Consider the following 20,119-nt stretch of genomic DNA (forward strand, 5'->3'; position numbering starts at 1 on the left):
TAGAAAAAGCCAAAGGATCCTGGCCAGTCTCTGAAATTGAAGCAGATGCACCTTGGGAGCCCAAGCTCCCTCGCACTATCCTTGGCTCGCTGCCAGACCTCTTATGAGGAAACCAGCTGTCCAAATAAGCTCTCTATATCAAATTAACCAATTCAGGAGAAAAGGCTTTGCTAAGCATTTTTGAGCCCCTTTAGATAACTCTGCCTTGTCACTTGGGCTCCACAGCTTGTTACAGGGTTCTGGAAGTGATTTACTCCCAGTAGACAAATCAGAAGGGGGGGGGGGGCTAAGCTAGAAGTTCCTGCCCCCTTTTCACGTGCTGCACAGCACATGGCGCAAGGGTGCTCTTCAGTCGTCCATCTAGTGCAAATTTGGCATGAATTAGTGGTAAAAGAGCCCGAGGACTCCATCCCTGCTAGTTTTGAGGCAAGGTTCTGGAGAATTTTGAAAAAAAAAAAAATATTGGGAAATCCAAGGTGTCTGCCACAGCAGCATTTTGGTAACAAGAAATGGCTCAAAATGCCTTAACCAAAAATTAAAAAAAAATTCTGAAAATACGATTTTAGAGATAGGGGACCCCACAGGAAGCGGTAGAAACTTTTAAATTTAAGTTTTTTAGACACCCCTCCCCCCTGATTTTTCTTAAATATACTCATTGTGCCATGTGCTGTGATAATTCTACAGCCCTAAGAAGTAGCTGGATCTGAGAGAAGAATAACTTCTCAATCAGTAAGCTCTCCAAATGCTTAGATCTTCAGGCTGCCAGGCAGACTGAACTCGGACTGATCTTCACCCCTCACAGAACTGCGGATGCGATGGGGGGAGGCAAAAATGCAACCGTCGCTCTGAAGAGCCCCACTGAGCCCCCTGCAGGTGCCTAACAGCCTGCACTCAAGCCCCTGCAATTCAGTAGGCAAGCAGAAGGAATCCGAATCCCGAAGTCCATAAATGTTTCTGCAGGCTGGCTAACAGGTACCACAGAGGGATTGGCCTGTCATCTGCAGACCCCTAATCTGCCTCTTCTCAATGCATGCAGAGCTTTCCCCTGAACTGGGGAGTTCTGTTGCACTGAAAAACATAGAAAATAAAGAATTCGAGCAGAACAGAGACTGCTTTCGGCTTGTGTGCGGAAGGAAAAAATTAAGGGGGTGATGGAGGTGGTGTTGAAAACCTGGAGTAGATTCCTTCTGCACGGTTCGCAAGCGTGGGGAGAATACTCTAACGTCCAAAATGACACGCCTATTACACTATAAGGTCTTTATTTAAATTGTATTGTGGTTTGCATACTGTGTTTTTAGCAATGGGATGCAGACTGCGAGCTCTGACAGTCACCAGTTGCCTCCCTGGTTCACATCCATACAACCAAACTTGAGATTTCGATTTCAACTTTGGCTGAAACCAAGTGATGAGGTTTTGGATAAAAGCCTTCAGATAGTTTAAGTGGCAGTTTCTGTTTCAGCTGAAACGGAAAAAAGCAGTTTATCTGCCTCTACTTGTAAATTAATATGTCCTAAGAAACAGATTTGTTTACTTAGTAATTATTTTGTGTTGCATGAGACAAGACAGATTTCAATTAAACAAGGGTAAATAAAAATAACTTTATTAGACCTATTGCATTTTGAAGTTTATAAACATTTTCTCAGCATTGTAATTTTTCCCTAATTTGGTTGCTCTCTGCAGCTTGATTTTCAAACAAATGTAACCAGCTAACACCATGATCAGATAACGATAATCCCATTTGAAAATTGTCTTATATATAAGTGCACTAAAGTATTTTGGTGCTTGAGCACCCCCAGTATTGAGAAAACTCCATGACTGTGCCAAGGAGGCATAATTTCTGTTGGGTTTAGCACCCTCAATCATTTTGTAAAGTTGACTCCTATGTACCTGTAATATTTACTAAGCTATTTTAGCTGTTAAGGAGGGAATTAATGCATTAATGATTCAATGTCTGCCTTAAACATTTCAGAAGGGGATATGGAATAGACAGAGTGCTCTTTAATTAACACAGAGATTGTTACTGTGCATTAACTTTTTACTTTCCAGATAATACAGAACCATAAAATGCCTTGTTAAGAGATGTAGCTCATCAGCTGTTGTGCAGCTACAGTAGAATGTAGTAATGGGTTTTTGTTTTTTTAAACTAAATGCTAGGAACACCCCCAAAAATATGGGTATTTTGCAGTTACTGTGTGTAGGGAAGGATTTAATCCTTCAATGGCCCATAGGCACATAAGTATACTGGGCTTCCTGGGCTGGGCCTGCTCTACCTGCCCTGTCTGGCTATACTACTGAACAATACAAAGCTAACATATTCCAGTTATAAATTCCAAAATAAAATATCCTTTTTTCTACCTTTGTTTTCTGGAACCCCCCCCCCTCACCTATTATCAAGTCACATTAGAGTTTTTTTTATCACTAGCTGCTGTGGTAAAAGCTCTGATGCTCATAGAATTTATATGAGCATCAGAATTTTTACTGCAGCGGCCAGCATTAAAAAAACCCCCATAACACAGCTTGATAAAAGGGGGGGGGGGGTTTCCATCATGTTGGTCCCAGTTAGAGAATGATGCAGGGAAAAACTTTGTCCTCGGCCCTGTCCCCATCCCCATGAGCTCAGTCCCTGCCCCCGCCCCATAAACCATTTGGTCCCATCTGCACAAGCCTCGAATAGTTATGAATTTATACTGAACTTATTTTATTAAGGTATAAAAAGAAACAATATTCTGTATAATTGTCATTTGGTCCAGCAGTACCTCTCTTTCTCCCCTCCCCCTAGGTCCAGCAGTACCTCTCTCCCCTCCCCCTAGGTCCAGCAGTACTTCTCCCTCTCTTCTCCCCCTACCCAAGTCCAGCAGCACCTTTCTCTCTTATCCCCAGGTCCAATAGCACTCCCCCTTTCATTCATCGAAGATGCAGAAGCACCCTTCCCTATCCCCCTCCAGTAGCCACCTTTCTTCTCTCCAGATCTTAAAGCACCCCCTCTCTTTCACCTCCCCCAGGAAAGCAGCACCTTTCCTTCTTATCTGCTCTCCCAAGTCCAGCAGCACCTTTCACTCTCCACTTCAATTCTAACCTCACCGCTACCTGTCCCCAAGGCCAGTAACACCTTTCCCTCTCACCTGCCCTCCAAAGTGTAGCAATTCCAGTAGCACTCTTCTCTCTCATCCCTTTCTGTTCCCCAACCTATAGTCACCTAGATCTCTGCCGAGCAGCTCTCCTTCATTCTTCCCCTGAACCAGCACCATCACCTCCCATTCTGTCCTCTCATCGTCCTGAGTCGTTACAGATAGTGGCATTCCAACGATTTCTACAGGGAGCCTCGGGACTTTTTGCTAGGCTGTGCCTGTTTCCTCAGCAGCATGGTGCAGTCTAGTAGAGGTCACGAGTCTGCCTGTAGGGATTGCTGGTATTCTGCTATATGTAGTGAGGCAGAATGGGAGAGGTGGTGCTGGCTTAGGGGAAGTAGAGAAGAGAGCTGCTCGACACTGATGATGTCATCAGAGCAGCGCATCAGGCCTCCTTTCCTTCCTCAGGCCTGAGGTACTACTGGGCCTACCCTTAATTCGGCCCTGTGTGTTAATTATATGACGTACCTTGCAGAAACTGCAAAACCTTTTGACACAGCTTTGTAAATGAGGCCCTCTGTGTGCTAAAGGATTTTAGTGTAGTTATAAAAATATACCTGGAACATGCAGCAATAATCTTTAATTTCTGACTTGTGATATCTTGCTACATAGATTACATGTAATTTGTAGCAGGTTTGATAATAAAGTATGTTTGTATCACCAGTGGTGGAACTTATGATATGTACTGATGCCAGTGGCGTACCAAGGGTGAGGCGAACCGCCCCGGGTTCAGGCCCTTAGGGGGGTGCACAGCCGGCCGGGTCCGGAACCTCCTGCCTTACTATGTCATGGGACCTGCACCTCAGTGTGGCTGCTGGTCCACATCCTCCGACTTACTTGTTCCAGAGCAGAGTCGGCAGCCATGGGGAGAGGTGCAGCAAGGTCCTGTGATGACTGCATTTGCCGGCTCTGCTCCAAAACAAATGACGTCAGAAGAGGTGGACTGACAGCTGTGCTGAGGTGCAAGAAGGTCCTGCAATGACTATATCTGCCGGCTCTGCTCCGGAAGAAGTAAGTGACGTCAAAGGGGTGGACCGGCAGCCACAGTCATCACGGGACCTTGCAGCAACTCCTTGTGTCTGCCGGAGCAAAGCCAACAGCTACAGTCATTGGAACCTTGCTCCGTGGAATTGGGTTGAAGGGAGAGAGAAAGTAGCAGGATATGGTATGGAAGGATGGTGGAGGGAGATAAAGGCGGCAGATGCTTATGAAAGTGGGGGGAAGGGAGAGACAAGGGGCAGATGCTCATGGAAGAGGGGTGGATGGAGAGAGAGAAAGGGCAGATGCTGATGGAAAAGTGAGAAAGGGCAGACATTGGATGTTAGTGGGGAGGGTAGAGGGGCAGCCTATGCTGGATGGAAGTGGGGAGGAGAGAGAGAGAGGGGAGCAGATGCAGGAAGGAAGTGGAGCGAAGGAGCAGAAGCTGGATGGAAGTAGACAGAGAGGAGAAGATGCTGGATGGAAGGGGTAGAGAACGAGGTCACATGATGGAAGGAGAGGATAAATAAAAAGAGAGCACATGATGGGGGAAGAGGATTGAGTTAGTGAAATACTGGAGGGGGTGAAGGAAAAAGGTGGCAAGCTGTAGGTAGACAGTGAAAAGGGAAATTGATGGCAGGGTAGTAAGAATGTAATCTAGACAGATGCAGAAAATATATTGAGAAGGAAGATGAGGGAAGAAAATGGAGAGAGTGAAATGCCAGACCATGGGGGTGTGGGATAGGGAATGGAAGGAGAGGAGAGAGATGGCAGACCATTCGAGGAGGGAAGGGAAGAAGATGGATGCCAGACCAATGGGGGAGGAGGGGGAGGCACAAAGTTTCTGGAAGGGGCAGAGAGAAGGCATATAGTGGATGAAAGGAAGAGAGTGACAAGAAGATGAGGAAAGCAGAAACCAGAGAAGACAAAGGTAGAAAAAAAATTTCTGTTTATTTTTTTGCTATAGGGCAGTGTTCTTCAACCACCGGTCCATGGATCAGTGCCAGTCCACAGAAATTTCCTGCCGGTCCACAGGGCCAGCACGTGCATCAGGCCCAAAACAGTGTTCTTCAACCGCCGGTCCACAGTGCAATCGATGCGACGTTATCTTCAAGCCAGCTCCCTCTTCCTAACTGATTCAGTGCACAAAGCCACGGGCAGTGGCTTCTACAGGCATCTTGCGCCTGAACCGGAAGCCTTCTCTCTCTGACATTGCAACGTCAGAGGGAAGGCTTCCAGATGAGGCACGGGACATGCAAGGTGCAATTAGTACTATTATAGGGGTGGGGTCTGGGGTGGAGATTGGGTAGAGATGGACGGGGTCTGGCCCATGACTTAGCCCAAAGTTCTTCAACCGCCGGTCCACGGACCAATGCCGGTCCACACAATAATTCTTTTATTTCTGCCGGTCCATAGGTGTAAAAAGGTTGAAAAACATTGCTTTAGGAGACAAGCATCATTGTTTCTGTGGTGTTGCATTGTATGCAGAGTCCAGCTTCTTGGTGGTTCAGTTTAACCTTTGTCTACGTATTTCTATTTTATCCCCCCTTTTACAAAACTGTAGAGTGTTTTTTAGCGCTGGCTGTGGTGGTAACAGCTCTGATGCTCAGAATTCTATGAGTGTCTGAGCTGTTAACCACCGTGTCTTAAAACCGCACTACAGTTTTGTAAAAGGGGGAGGGATTAGTTTGTGATTACATATTCCATACTAGGCGAAGGTGTTTTCTATGTTCTGTGTGTTCGAAAGACATGGTTTTCTGTTAGGATTAACTGTGCTAGTACTAGTCTGGCTTGTTTAGTTTTACAATGGGCGTATTGATGCAGTATGTAAGATGCTGCCTTTTCCTAGGTACAGTCTTAATGCGACGTGTGGATTGTTACTAAAAATCATGTTTTTCATACAGATGGGGGGATGTCAAAAATGATGGGCCCCAGGTGTCACATATGCTATGTACGCCACTGGCTGATGCAAGATTGCTTTGCAAGCCTCTAAATAGTAACACACACACAATACTCCCTCACAGCAGTAGTAATCTTTCAGCATTGCAAAACATACATTTCTGTAGCAACAGCAGCAGACTGCATCCAACTCCTCCAACATCCGCCAACCCCTTTGTAGCATAAAATGATCTACTTTGCACAATCTCTCCTGGGCCCACACCTGCAGAAGTAGAATTAGCACGTAATATGAGGATACTGAATGAAATTGTATGATAATTCTCATCTCATTGAGCAAAGAGATGAAAGTATCACTTGACATGACAAGATATTCACATAACAAATGACTTATATTTAATATAAACTTATTGTAAATAAGAAGAAAATTGTGACTTTATTTTGTTCTGTCTAGTCTCTTGTAGCTTTTCCAAAACTGAAACGTCAAGTTTTATTATATGAACCTCAAGTCAACTCTCCTAAAGACTTCGCAGAAGGTACCCTCTTCTCTGTGAACCAGGAGTTCAGCTTAATGTAAGAAATATCTTAATTTATTTGGAAAACTTCCTGTAATTTGAAAGCAGTCATTTTCTAATAATTTTATCTGAGGCAATTAAACTAGAATTTAGGCTTGTTTACAAATCAAGCTGAAATTAGAAGATCATTTATTTACCTTCACTGGCCCTTTAGTTCTTTCTTTCTCCTTTTTCTTCCAGCTCAGTTGGAACCAGAACTGGAATTCATAGCTGTGGATTTTTCTTATGTTTTAATAGATCTATTGCTACAATAATCTTGAGGCTGGGAGCCATGCACCTTACAAAATCATTTGTTGTGTTATAAATCCTACCACCAGGTGACACTCTTAATGATGACATGACTTCTTTTTCCTGGGGGTAGTGTCGTCTGTAGTATTCTTAACCCCAGCTGACCTGAAGTGCAGACAAACTGATCAATAATTGAACCAGAATGGGTGTAGGCATTTGACCCCCACCCTGGATGTCTTAGCCATTCATTTCACATTCTGTTGGGCAAAGCAAAAACTGATTTGCCCAACCTGCCTTTGAGAAATTCCACCTTATATCCTATTGTGAATCAGGCATTTCTCCGAGGACAAGCAGGCATAAAATTCTCACACTAGTCTTTAAGCCCGTTACATTAACGGGTGCTAGAATAGATATGTCTGTCTGTCTTTCTTTCTCTCTCTCCTTAGCTGTTGTCTGTCTGTCTTTCTGTCTCTCTCTCTCCCCTCAGCTGTCCACTACCACCCCTTGCCTGCTCCCCCTGTCCAGCAGTAGCGCTTTCTTTCTGTCTCTCTCCTTGGCTGCTGTCTGTCTGTCTTTGTTTCTTTCTGTCTCTCTCTCTCTCTTTGGCCCCTGTGTCTGTCTGTCTTTGTTTCTTTCTGTCTCTCTCCTTGGCCACTATCTGTCTGTCTCATTTTTTCTTTTGCTCTCTCTCTCTTCTTGGCCGCTGTCTGTCTGTCTTTCTTTCTCCTTGGCCGCTGTCTGTCTTTCTTTCTGTCTCTCCTCGGCCGCTGTCGGTCTTTCTTTCTGTCTGTCTCTCACCCTGGCCCCCTTTGTCTGTCTGTCTGTCTCTGGCCCTGTCTGTCTGTCTCCCACCCCTCCCCCTCCACTTCCCTGTGCAGCAGCAGCATTTTCCTGCTCCTTCACTTCCCTGTATTTACATCCTGTAATTCTTACCAGCATGGGAGGACTCATTCATTCGACTAAACACCTCTTCTGACAGCCGGACACCTCGCAGCACCCGTACCCTGTCCACCTCGTCCAGGTCGAAGTACACTCTCCTGCCATTGCTCTCGCCGCCACCGCAGGAGACATACCGCCATATGTGCCGCAAATCGAACACAGCCATGGAGGCACAAATCACAGAGGCAGGGATCACGCCATTGTAAGTGCGCATGTGCGCTTAGGGTTTTATTATAGAGGATAGTGACATCATTCATGGAACCAGGTACAGACACCAAGTGCAATTTCACTTTAAAATACAGTAGAGTCTCAGTTAACCGGGACTCTCACACAACTGGCAAAAAAAGTCACCGGTGAAAAAAAATGTCCCCTGAGGCACCAGTGGCAGAGTTGCAAATCCTCCCTCCCTCTAGCCCCCAAGCATCTTTAAACCCCTCCCCCATCTCTCCCACCCCAAAGCAGCAGTGTGGCAGTGGTCCTGAGCCATAAAGCGCTCCTCCATCCCTCAAGCCCCGAAGTGACGCATCAGAGGAAAGGCCCTGCTGGGGCTGGCCACGAGCTGCCTGTTTGAGGCTGTCTCCTGCTGACCGGCTGCGCTCAGATAAGGAAGGGAGAGAAGGAGCGAGGGAGTTTGTGGCTCAGGACCGCTGCCTGCTTCTGCCACTTCGGGGCTTGAAGGAGGAGGGCTTAGTGGCTCAGGATCACTGCTGCGTTGGTGCTTTGGGGGGGGGGGGGGAGATTGAGAGTGTGTTAGAAAAGGTTTCTAACACACACTCAACCAGAAAACAGTTATCCAGTATCCACCAATATCCCTGGGTGCTGGACAACTGAAATTCTACTGTAATCTTTAGTGAGTGCCCATATCACACTTGTGCTGGTGCTTTCCTGCCCGACGTCAGCTTACTGGTCCATCAGTAGTTCTGCAGAGCTGAGAAGCTGTGTCTTTAGTTTTCTCTTCACTTTGTCAGACTTTTGCCTTTTTTTTGTGCCTTTCCATACTTAATTTTTAGTATTTTCCTCATATTTTCTTGTTTTTATCATGTTTCAGTAAGAAAGCTAAGAAGCACAAACATTCTTCCCCTTCTAGGTATGTCTTTGCATCCTCCCAAGTGTTGACATTGTCAATGCACCGAGGACCACTCTCCTTCCATCCAATTGATGTCTCCTCATAAGTGTGCCTCGACATCGAGTTCTCTCTCGCCTTGACATCTAGTACAGCAGACTGCTTCTATGCCAATGTCTCTTCTGGTACCGGCACTGTCTTCCCAGGAGGAAATCTGGGCTATTCTCAGACAAGAGCTTATGGGGCTACTGCAAATGCAGTCTGCACAGGTGTTTAAAGGCTTTCATGCCTACCTCAGCTTAGCCCAAGGATACATCAAAGTGTCGATCGAGGAAAGGTCATGCATAGCTTGACATCAAGCATCTGAATTGACAAGGACCCACGTAATGCGTCGTCATCACTGGAGGAATTATCTCCTGAATCAGACCATTGACTTACTCCTCAATGCACATTCTCTGATTCACCTAGTCGGGAGTATTTTGAGAAGTCTGACTCGTATTTCCAACTGACATTAGGCTTACTGGTCTGTCATGTCTCAGTCATCCCTGGAACCCATTTTTTTTTTTTTTTTTATTATTTGTTTATAAAATTTTTCAATATTTCCAAGCGTATACATCTTGTACAGTAAAGTGAGATCAAACAACATATTAAACTAAAAATTGCAAAATTAATATTACTACAAGGAAATACTGATCTAGCTGATCTCACACTAGTCCTCAATATTATTGGATCCATAATTAAGAGTAGAACATATATAATTCAAATTAATTAATTAAGAAAAATCCTTATCTGACTAAAGTGCAGGAAGCTAACTTTCCATGGACGTTGTTATTCCTTTTTCTAGACGTTTCATTGAGAGAAAGCTAATCAGTTGAGATGGCTCTGTAAATATATACTTCAATGATAAATATCTAACTACACATTTACATGGATATCTCAAGAAGAAAATACCCCCTATTTGAGTCACTCCAGGTTTTAGAATTAAAAATTCTTTTCTTCTTTTTTGAGTCTCTCTAGAGACATCAGGAAAAATCTGAATATGCTGCCCCAGGAAGTCTTTGGATCTATTTTTAAAGAAAAGTTTTAATATCCAATCCTTGTCTGGAGCCAAAGCAACAGACAACAAGAGAGTAGCTGGAACAGCCAATTCTCTATCTGATTGTTCCAGTATAGCCGAAATGTCCAATGGCCTCTCCCGGGGTTCCTCAATTTTTTCTTCTTCTTTGAATTGGGGCTTAGTAGGTAGGTAATACACTCTTGTAAGAGGAGGTAAGGAGTTTTCAGGAATTTCCAAAATTTCCATAAAGTATCTTTTCACCATTTCTCTAGGAGAAGTTGACAGGATTCTTGGAAAATTTATAAACCTCAAGTTATTTATTCGACCATTATTCTCCTGCACTTCCAACTTCTTCCTGAGTAATATATTATCTTTAACCAACATATCTTGATTTTGTTTCAGTAGCGTTAGCTCCTTATTTGTATTTTGTGTCTCTGTTTTAAATTGTAACATATCTTGCTTTAAAACTTTTATTTCTTCCTTTTGTTCTTTTAATTCTTTATCCAAACTTTTTATTTGAGGATTTAAGGAATTCCCCAGATTCACTACCAAGTCCCATAATGCTTCGAGTGTGACTGTAGGAGGTTTTGTAGGTGAGAAAAGTTGTAATGGTGTAGTATCTAAATGTTCTGAAATTAGCTTTACCTCAGTGACGTCTTGTATTCCTCCAACCTCTGTTGTCCCGGTCGCAAGTCCCGTTGTCATATTCGGCGAGCCCTCCATACTAGCCTCTGTGGACAAAGAAGAAACCACCTCCTCAGGTGGATTCTGGTCCCGTGGGGAGCTGGCAGCTTGTGGCGTCGGTTGGAGGGGTGGCGTCCTAACGTCGGGGCTAAGAGTGACATCATGCTCAGGGGAACCCACTGCACTACTCTCCGGTGGTGTCCCCAACGAGCTAGCCCCCGACCCTTCTTGTTCCCGTTGTAGGCGTCGGAGAAAATCATCAATAGTAACCACTGGGGTCAAGGGTCGCTGGGAGGCTCCTCCGGTGTTCCTTCCTCGTCTTTTCGGCATTATTAGAAAAAGAAAAACTTCAACGACATCCTCACTGCAGCAGACATGGAATAAACATCTTAGATCCAATAATAGGGAGCAGGATCCGATCCGGGTCTATGTACCCCAAATTAAATTGCCCACTACCGGCTCCCGGACTCCACGTGGCTCCTAAGGGGCTCCCGCCACGCCCTGCGGCCGCAACCGCAGCAGCGGGTGCTTTTTACGCTGTCGGAGATGGACCCAATGACGTCAGGGGTCCGTCTCTGTAAGTGCCTGACTGCGCCGCCGGCCAGGAAAGAGGAAGCCGCCGCTGCACAACCGGGACCAGCAACGGGACACCCCACAACTCTCCTCCGGTCCGGTAAACTGCTCCCAGTATGGCCACAGCAGCGGGTGCTTTTTACGCTGTCGGAGACGGACCCAATGACGTCAGGGGTCCGTCTCTGTAAGTGCCTGACTGCGCCGCCGGCCAGGAAAGAGGAAGCCGCCGCTGCACAACCGGGACCAGCAACGGGACACCCCACAACTCTCCTCCGGTCCGGTAAACTGCTCCCCTCCCTGGAACCCATTTAAAAATTGACATTACAGTGGTCACCCTCCAGTGTTCAGGTACTGCATATGAACTTGCTGCACTTCTTCGAGGGAGTAAACAGGCAGAGAGACAAGGGCGACCCGGTCGACGTTGTATATCTGGATTTTCAGAAGGTGTTTGACAAGGTTCCACATGAATGACTACTTTGGAAAATTGCAAGCCATGGAATCGAGGGTGAAATACTCACGTGGATTAAAAACTGGCTGGAGCATAGGAAACAGAGAGTTGGGGTAAATGGACAATACTCAGACTAGAAGAGCGTCACCAATGGGGTGCCACTGGACTCGGTGCTTGGACCCTTGCTCTTCAACATCTTTATAAATGTTCTGGACATTGGTATGACGAGTGATGTGATTAAATTTGCGGACGGTACAAAGTTATTCAGAGTATTGAAGACACAGGGGGATTGCGAAGATCTGCAATGTGACATAATCAAGCTCGAGAAATGGGCATCGACATGGCAAATGAGGTTCAACGTGGAAAAGTGTAAAGTGATGCATGTTGGTAACAAAAATCTCATGCATGAATATAGGATGTCCGGGGCGATACTTGGAGAGACCTCCCAGGAAAGAGACTTGGGAATTCTGATCGACAAGTCGATGAAGCCGTCCGCGTAATCTGCGGCGGCAAAAAGGGCAAACAGAATGCTAGGAATGATTAAGAAGGGGATCACAAACAGATCGGAGAAGGTTATCATGCCGCTGTACCGGGCCATGATGTGCCCTCACCTGGAGTACTGCGTCCAGCACTGGTCACCATACATGGTACTACTCGAAAGGGTTCAGAGAAGAGCGACTAAAATGGTTAAGGGGCTGGAGGAGTTGTCGTACAGTGAGAGATTGGAGAATCTGGGCCTCTTCTCCCTTGAAAAGAGGAGACCGAGAGGGGACATGATCGAAACATTCAAAATACTGAAGGGAATAGACTTAGCAGATAAAGGCAGATTGTTCACTCTCTCCAAGGTAGGGAGAACGAGAGGGCACACTCTAAAGTTGAAACGGGATAGATTCCGTACAAGTGTAAGGAATTTCTTCTTCACCCAGAGAGTGGTAGAAAACTGGAACGTTCTTCCGGAGTCTTTTATAGGGGAAAACACCCTCCAGGGATTCAAGACAAAGTTGGACAAGTTCCTGCTAAACTGGAACGTACGCAGGTGAGGCTGGATTCATTTAGAGCACTGGTCTTTGATCTGGGGGCTGCTGTGTGAGTGGACTGCTGGGCATGATGGACCACTGGTCTGACCCAGCAGCGGCAATTCTTATGTTCTTATGTTGCAGTCGGGGAGCAGTGCCAGACCAGGCAGGAACGCGAACGCGCCTGCCTTCGGTGCCGCTCTGTCCGAACCGAAGAAGAGCCGTCCGGTGAAGGAGGCAGGCAGGAGCGTGGAAAGGGGACTTAAAAAGTTGCCGGGGGGTGTGGGGGTGTGTGCCTGTGCTGCCTATGGGGTGTGTGTGCCTCTGCTGCCTACGGGGGGTTGGGGGGGGAGGTGTCTATGCTGCCTATGGATTTTTCACTCTATAAGACCCTGTCCCAGCCTACAACTAGACCACCAGGGCAGTAGGAATTTTTTTTCCCTGGGTTTTCCTCCTCTACAGGTTGCTGCATCTTATAGAGCGAAAAATATGGTATTCAAGTTCAGTGTTTGGCATAAATGGCTCACACCTAACTGTGTAGGCAGTTAGGTGCATAAATGCTGGTATTCTGTAACTCATTTATGTAGCTGCCTGATATGCTCTTGAACCATCCATGCCCCTCTTTAAATTGCATGCTCTGGAATTTTAGTGTGGAACTTATAGGGCTAGATACACTAAGCAAACCGATTGTGTACCCCTTTACGACCCTGACCCAATTCATTAACCTTCTGGCTGCACCAGATCCGATCCATGCATGCAAATTAGGGAAATGGCATGCAAATCCAGCAAGGCAATGATTCACCAACATTTTTCAGGCACACTGACTGGGCTGGCTGATCACAAAAGAAGCGACTGCTGGGGACCAGTCGCTCAAGCCCTTTCCGGCTGCCCTACCTTCTGCCACCTTGCTCTCTGCCCTGTCAGCCCCGATCTCTTGCTGCCCCGAATGCCTCCCGCTGTCCAGATCTGCCTGCTCCGCAGTGCTAGCCCATGGTTTTAACCTACGGGCTTCTAGCGGGTTAAAACCACGGGCAAAAGAAAAATAAAGCCGGCACAGAGATACAGTAAAGTTAAAAAAAAAAAAAAATTGCAGCTCTGACGGGCATGCGCAGACCATCTATAGATGGTCTGCATAAGTGTGCGGATCGCACAACAGCGATCTGTGCAGGCAGATGGGGGCATTCCTCCGATCGCCCTCACCCATCTGCATATTTTTCTTTCCTGAATTTGTCGGACCTGCCCGGATCAGGCAGGTTATTGAATCTGGGCCATAGTGACTAAGGGCATTTATATGCATAACTGGTAATTGATGCCAGTTAATGCCAGTGAAGGCCAATTATAGCCTGTTGCTCATTAACACCAATTAGCAGCTCATTATTAAATTAGGTTACACATGCTATAACTTACCTGTGTAACTTTCTAAAATCAGAGGGATGCAAGTATGGCTGCATTATCCTCATTACAGGTAAGTAATTATACTTTCTCAGGCATATGGTAACAGAACCTGGTTCTCACAACAGTATTATTGAAGGAATTCTGCACAAAATGAAAGAATTTAATGGGATGATTAGAGTCAATACCTCTGGCTGTGCAGGCCACAAGGAGAGCATTACAGCTTCAACAATACAATTGGGGAAAAAGAGAAAGGAAGCTGCAGTATCAGCCTCAGCCTGTAGCACCAGGAAGAGGAAGCAAGACGAGGATTTTAGGGTGGCCCCAAAGCTCAAGATGAGTTGGAGGGGTTGCAAGGAGTGGGAGAGAGTAGTAGTATAGGAGGGTTGAGCCTGGAATACAGAGGGAAACAGAGAGAAAGCTATGATAGGGAGGTTAAGCCTAGGGAGGGAAAAGAAAGAGACTGAACTTTGAGGGGCAGGAAGGGCAAAGTAGGAAGTTTTAAACTAAACTAACTAAACTAAACCTAAAGTTTATATACCGCATCATCTCCACGGAAGTAGAGCTCGGCACGGTTTACAAGAACTTAAAAATGAGAAAGGGTAGGAAAAGGTTTACACAAGTTTATAAAACGAGTGGAAAAGTAAGGGAAAAGAAATTACATGTTAGAGAAGAGCCAGGTTTTTAGTTGCTTGCGGAATAAATGGAGGGAGCTCAGGTTCCGTAGCGGGATAGTAAGGTCATTCCAGAGACCTGTGATTTTGAAAAGAAGTGATTTTTATGAGAAATAGAACAGTGATGGATTAAATAAAAGGTTAAAATTATTCAATCAGTATGATTCACTGTAGCTAGTGTCATCGAACAAGTAATTGTTTACTAGTTTCATTAGGGAATAGCAATTATAAGTATAGAGAGCTTGTATCCTCCCATCTCCTAGTTTAAGAATTGTGTGTACTTCAACAGGTTTATTTGTAAGCTGTATCATACAATCAGCTGAAGAGCAGCAGTCAGTGGCATAATGGAAAAACAATGCACATATCTAAAACTGGAAGCTTTCCAGGAAATCTTTAGAATCATTGCCCATCTTTGCATGTACCTCAGGTCCCATGACTCACCAGTGATATTTATTGTGCTGACAACACATTCCTAGGTCTAGATGGTACAAATTGTTCCATATCTATTGGTGTATTACAGAAAAAATGCAAAAGTTCAGAAGAGAGGGAAAATAAATTTGATTGGACGGTTACAGCTCACTACTGAAAGAATGAGAGAAGAAGAAAATGAAGGAATAGTTCAGCTAAGAATATTAAGGACCCAGGTTAGTACACTTTCTGAACATAAAACTGTGTCAATATATATATATTTTTTTATTCTGGGATATTGTGACAGGATTTATTGCCTTTTAGAAATAATTGTAGATTTTGGAACCTATACTTTTCCTTTAGACCCCTGCCCCAGTGATTTCCTGAATTCAGCACACGATGACATGTGGCAAATGTTGTTCTGTCTCTTCTGAGTAGTCTTAGACCTATTGCCAATATACTTTTATTATTTATGGAAGCAAGCCATTGTGAGTAAACAACTATCCAACTATTTGGAACATTTCCAAATATTACATCAGTCCCAATTTGTTTTCCCAAATTGTCATGGTACTGAAATTTTATTATTGGCACTGATGTTAAAAATTAGAGTCATTGTCAAAGGGTCAACAAACTATATTGTTACAATTTGACATTTCAGTTGCATTTGATACAGTGAACCATGAAATCTTGTTATGTAGCTGAATGTTGGTGGTGTAACAGTTGAGTTGGTTTTGGAAATTTCTACTGTTAGGTTTCTATGCAGTCAAGAAATAAGAACATAAGAATTGCTGCTGCTGGGTCAGACCAGTGGTCCATCGTGCCCAGCAAGCCCGCTCATGTGATGGCCTTTGGTCAAAGACCAGTGCCCTATTTGAGTATAGCCTTACCTGTGTACATTCTGGTTCAGCAGGAACTTATCTAACCCTTTCTTGAATCCCTGGAGGGTGCTTTCCCCTATAACAGCCTCTCGACAGTTGTCTTGTTGGAAGTCCCAGGGCTCTTCTTTGTCCCCTCCAATTCATAATTTTTTTTTTTTTTTATAAATTTTTCAATACAATTCAACATAGAATTGTAAGGAATGGATTCCATCAAGTAAATACAACATCAACAATACAAAATAAAAATCTCTTCCCTCTAGCCCACATTAAGAGAGGATATTATCCCAGGACAAGCAGGCAGCATATTATCATACATGGGTGATGTCACCGATGGAGCCCCTGTACAGACCACTTCAAAAGTGCATCACCACTTTAAGTCTTTAGAAAGTTCGCGATAGCCTGCACCGCGCATGCATGAGTGCCTTCCTGCCTGAAGCAGGGCACACATCTCCTCTGATTTTTTGTTTCCACGGAGCTAAGACGACACAGTTTAATGGTCGTTAAACTTTTTCTTGCCTTCCCGCTCTCACGGCTTTCTGACTTTGTCAGTTTTCCCTTTTTTTCTTCGGTGTTGTTTTCTTGTTAAAAAATGTGCTGTGCTGTGCAGAGAATCTGTTTAGGGATAAGATACAAGAGGCTGCTACCTTCATCAAGCAGCAGTCAGACCCTCTTAGGATTCTGTTCAGGTCCATTTTAAGACTGCCCTTCCTTTGAGGTGTTATAGTAGAAAAAAGAGATCACAGGGACCTTACTCTCACACAAGACAACCAAGGGCCCAGTCAATTGACAGTCAAAACCAGAGACTGGATCCAGCAGAGCATAACTTCAATCCCCGCAATCGACAGCCTTCAGTGGGAGAGAGCTGGAATTTTTTTTGCAGCAATCTGGCCTCTTGTAATCTCAGACCAGTGGGTTCTGAAAATTGTCCAGTGAAGGTTACTGTCTGCAGAGAATATTCTTCCAAATTGCATACTGAGAGAATCAAAGTTAAGCTCTCAGCATCAGCAATTGCTAAGGAACTCTCTTCCCTCAAACAGGCCAATGCAGCTGAGCCCGTTCTACCAAGGGAAAGAAGGAAGGGATTTTATTCTAAGTACTCCTTGATAATCTAAAAGATGGGTGAGGTTTCATCCCATCTTAAACCTAAGAGCCCTGAACAAGTATCTTGGTTAAAGAAAAGTTCAGAATTGAATGGGCAAGATGGCGTCTAGAGCAGTTTGCTGAGAAGAGAGCTCCCATTCTGAGGGTGAATTTTCCCAATTAATATAGTGGGAAGACTTTTCTTATGCCTAAAAGAAGGGGGAAACAGAGGGTTTACCTCCACCTACCTCTGGCTCTTCAACGCCACGGCATACTGTAATTACAGCCTTTACAGTCCAACCTTCCACTTCGGGCGTTTCCACTGCTGTGAGTAGGGAAGCTCACAGCTTGGATGGCAAGTTGTTGCTCTCACTGAGCCCATGAGGATCACACACCCTCCCAATGCCCGTAGAAACATCGGCAGGGCAGATAATGCAGGAGGGCTCGCCGAGCACATTGAGAGAGGCACGCTCTGCAGCCGAAGAAGACCTGGAAGTGATTACAATGCCGACTCCTGGGTTGGAGCCATTGCATCCTTGGAGTGTGGAGCCAGTGGGAGCAAACGGTGGTGAGTTCGTTGGAGCCTGGAGTTCTCTTTCCAGGGCAGAAACCAAAGATAACCTGGCAATTATCTCCACCCCCTCAAGTCACTTGTGAGACCACAGGCAGTAACAATGGATTATTTCTGGACGGCGATTGAGAGCTTACGCTCGGTATTCACGAACTTTGTTTCTGTTACCTTAAATTCTACCTCTAGGATAAGTCTTTTAGAGGCTTCTGTTCAACAGAACCAGGTAGACTTGAAAAACTTAGAGAAGTTAACAACAGAGACCAAGGAAGATTGAAAACTTAAAAAACCAATAAAAAAATTTGAATTTAAGGATTCTTAATTTTCCATTCGCCAAGTTTATGTCCCCACAGGAACTTTTTAAGAACTTTATGTTAAACAGTCTTAAACAGTTTTGGAAGCAAGTCTCCCCCCAGTACAGAGAATTTACTATTTAAAACAAATGCAAAAGGAAAAAGCTGTAGTAGCTGAAAATACACAATTGGATGTCTCTGCTATATTGCAATCTTCTGATATTGCAATTCAGGGATGGGTGACATTGTTGGTCTCTCTTGTCTTTTTACAAGATAAAGAAATGCTGTTGAAATTATACTTTAATTTAAGTCACCTATTTAGGTGAAAGGGTATATATATTCCCAGATGTCTCAAAATGGACACAAGCCAGGAGGAAAGAATTTCTATTATTTCATCCAAAAGTGATTGCCGTGGGGACAGTGTTTCAATTGAGATTTCCGTGTAAATGTTTTATTTCTTACCAAGGGAGTAAATATATTTTTAACCTATCCAATTAGGCTTTTTCTTAGAGGGTAAAGGAGTCTCGACGCAGCCAGAATGAAACATGTTATTTAGTGCAGTGTTTAATTTAAATGGGAATGTTAACATCTAATAACTGCTCTATTTCTTTATTTCTATTTTTTCTTATTGTATATGAATCCCCTTTTCCCGAGGGTTTTTTTTTAATTTTGCTCTTTCTCTCCAGATTGTTGACTGTATTACATTGTTCTATTTCTTGGTGCTTAGTCCGAACAATTAGGTTATGTTATACTTTTGTATTCCTTTAACATTCTATGTATATTGGATGTATTGAAATGATGAATAAATAAATAAATAAAGTTCAGAATTCTTTTCTTAGATACTCTTATTCTGCCAAAAAAGAGGGTGTTTTTGCTTTCTGGACTTGAAAAGGCTTCTATCTACATACAGATGTATCCAAGTCACAGAGAGTATCTGAGATTCATAGTAGGGAAATACTGCTTCTAGTACTGCCATTTGGCCTCACATTAGCACCAAGAGTCAGCAGTTGTCATAGCATCTCTATGCAGATGGGTTACACGTGTTCTTGGACAGTTGGCTAGTCAAGAGCACAGCGGAGGAAGGTACAAAAGGATCAATGCACATGAACATTTCGGTACTTGAAGGTGTTAGTTTATATTGAACAATCACAACTCTCAACTAAGCCCATTACAGAAATTGGAATTCATAGGAACCCTGCTAGATGTGACTTTAGCATCTGCATTTCTTTCACAGCATTGGATCTTAACTCTTATTTCAGTAGTACTACAAATGCAAAAGTAACAGCTGGTTAAATGTTCAGGATGCTGGACCCCACATAGCCTCTATAGTTCATGTAACTCTTATGGCTTGCCTCAGTTTGAGGCAGGCTAAATGGACTCTGTCCACCCAGTGGTCACAAGCTACAAGGAACCTTCAAGACATCATATCCATCATATCTGTCTTGTTGAATAGTTTAATCCAATCTGACAAAATGAATTCCTTTCCAAATTCCAAAAATTCAGAAAATTCTAATCATGGATGCATCAAACCTGGTATGAGGAACTCATATGGAGGGATTCTACAATTATTGTGTTCCACTGAAGAAAAGCTTCATTAAATAAATTTCCTGGGGCTAAGAATAATCTGGAACGCTTTAAGAACTTTCAGAGATTGATTATCAAATCAAATTATTCCAATACAGATAGATAACCAGGTTGCACTGTATTATGTCAAGAAGCAGAGGAGGGTCAGATCCATACTTCCTATGTCAGGAATTGATCAGAATAGGCCATCTTGCAATGAATGTCCCTCGGAAGCATATCTGGCAGGAAAAAACAACTAGCTGCTGAACAGACTGAGTCGGATTTTGTAACTTCACATGTGGTTTCAGAATAAAAACATAGCCCTGAAGAGTGGGCACCCCTGTGATAGAACCTTTTGACACACTACAACAAGAGAGTTCCTCAGTTTTGTTCCAGACAGGGATTAAACAGCAGGCTAGCCTCTGCGTTTTTTCTCCACTGGAAGCAGGGCCTTCTTTCTGTAATGAAAACTTTTCTGAAACTCAAGTAGAATTGAATAACAATTATTCTAATTGCCCAAGACACATATGATTTCCTCTTTTCATGAAGCTTTCTTTCAGAGAACCTTGGGGGCTGGAATGTTTTACAACACTGATCACTCAGGATTGGGGAACCCTTCTGCATCCTAACCTTCAGTCCCTAGCTCTGAAATCTTGGATGTTGAGAGAGTAGTGGTAG

At 44.1% G+C, this 20,119-nt stretch overlaps 1 protein-coding gene across 4 annotated transcripts in view; it reads left to right on the forward strand.

The window, feature by feature from the left end:
* The window catches only part of CUL5 (cullin 5), a 160,490-nt gene that overhangs the window by 135,926 nt on the left and 4,445 nt on the right, over positions 1–20,119 (forward strand). For 3 of the 4 annotated variants that reach the window (XM_033948346.1, XM_033948347.1, XM_033948348.1), the window contains exons 17-18: positions 6,457–6,575; positions 15,172–15,295. In XM_033948346.1, coding sequence (XP_033804237.1) covers positions 6,457–6,575; positions 15,172–15,295 — 243 coding nt within the window. Of the gene's footprint in view, positions 1–6,456; positions 6,576–15,171; positions 15,296–20,119 lie in introns of those variants that run through there. The other variant, XR_004539837.1, reaches the window with a different exon arrangement.

The sequence above is a fragment of the Geotrypetes seraphini genome, chromosome 6 (assembly GCF_902459505.1).
Source record: "Geotrypetes seraphini chromosome 6, aGeoSer1.1, whole genome shotgun sequence".
Classification (NCBI taxonomy): Eukaryota; Metazoa; Chordata; class Amphibia; order Gymnophiona; family Dermophiidae; genus Geotrypetes; species Geotrypetes seraphini.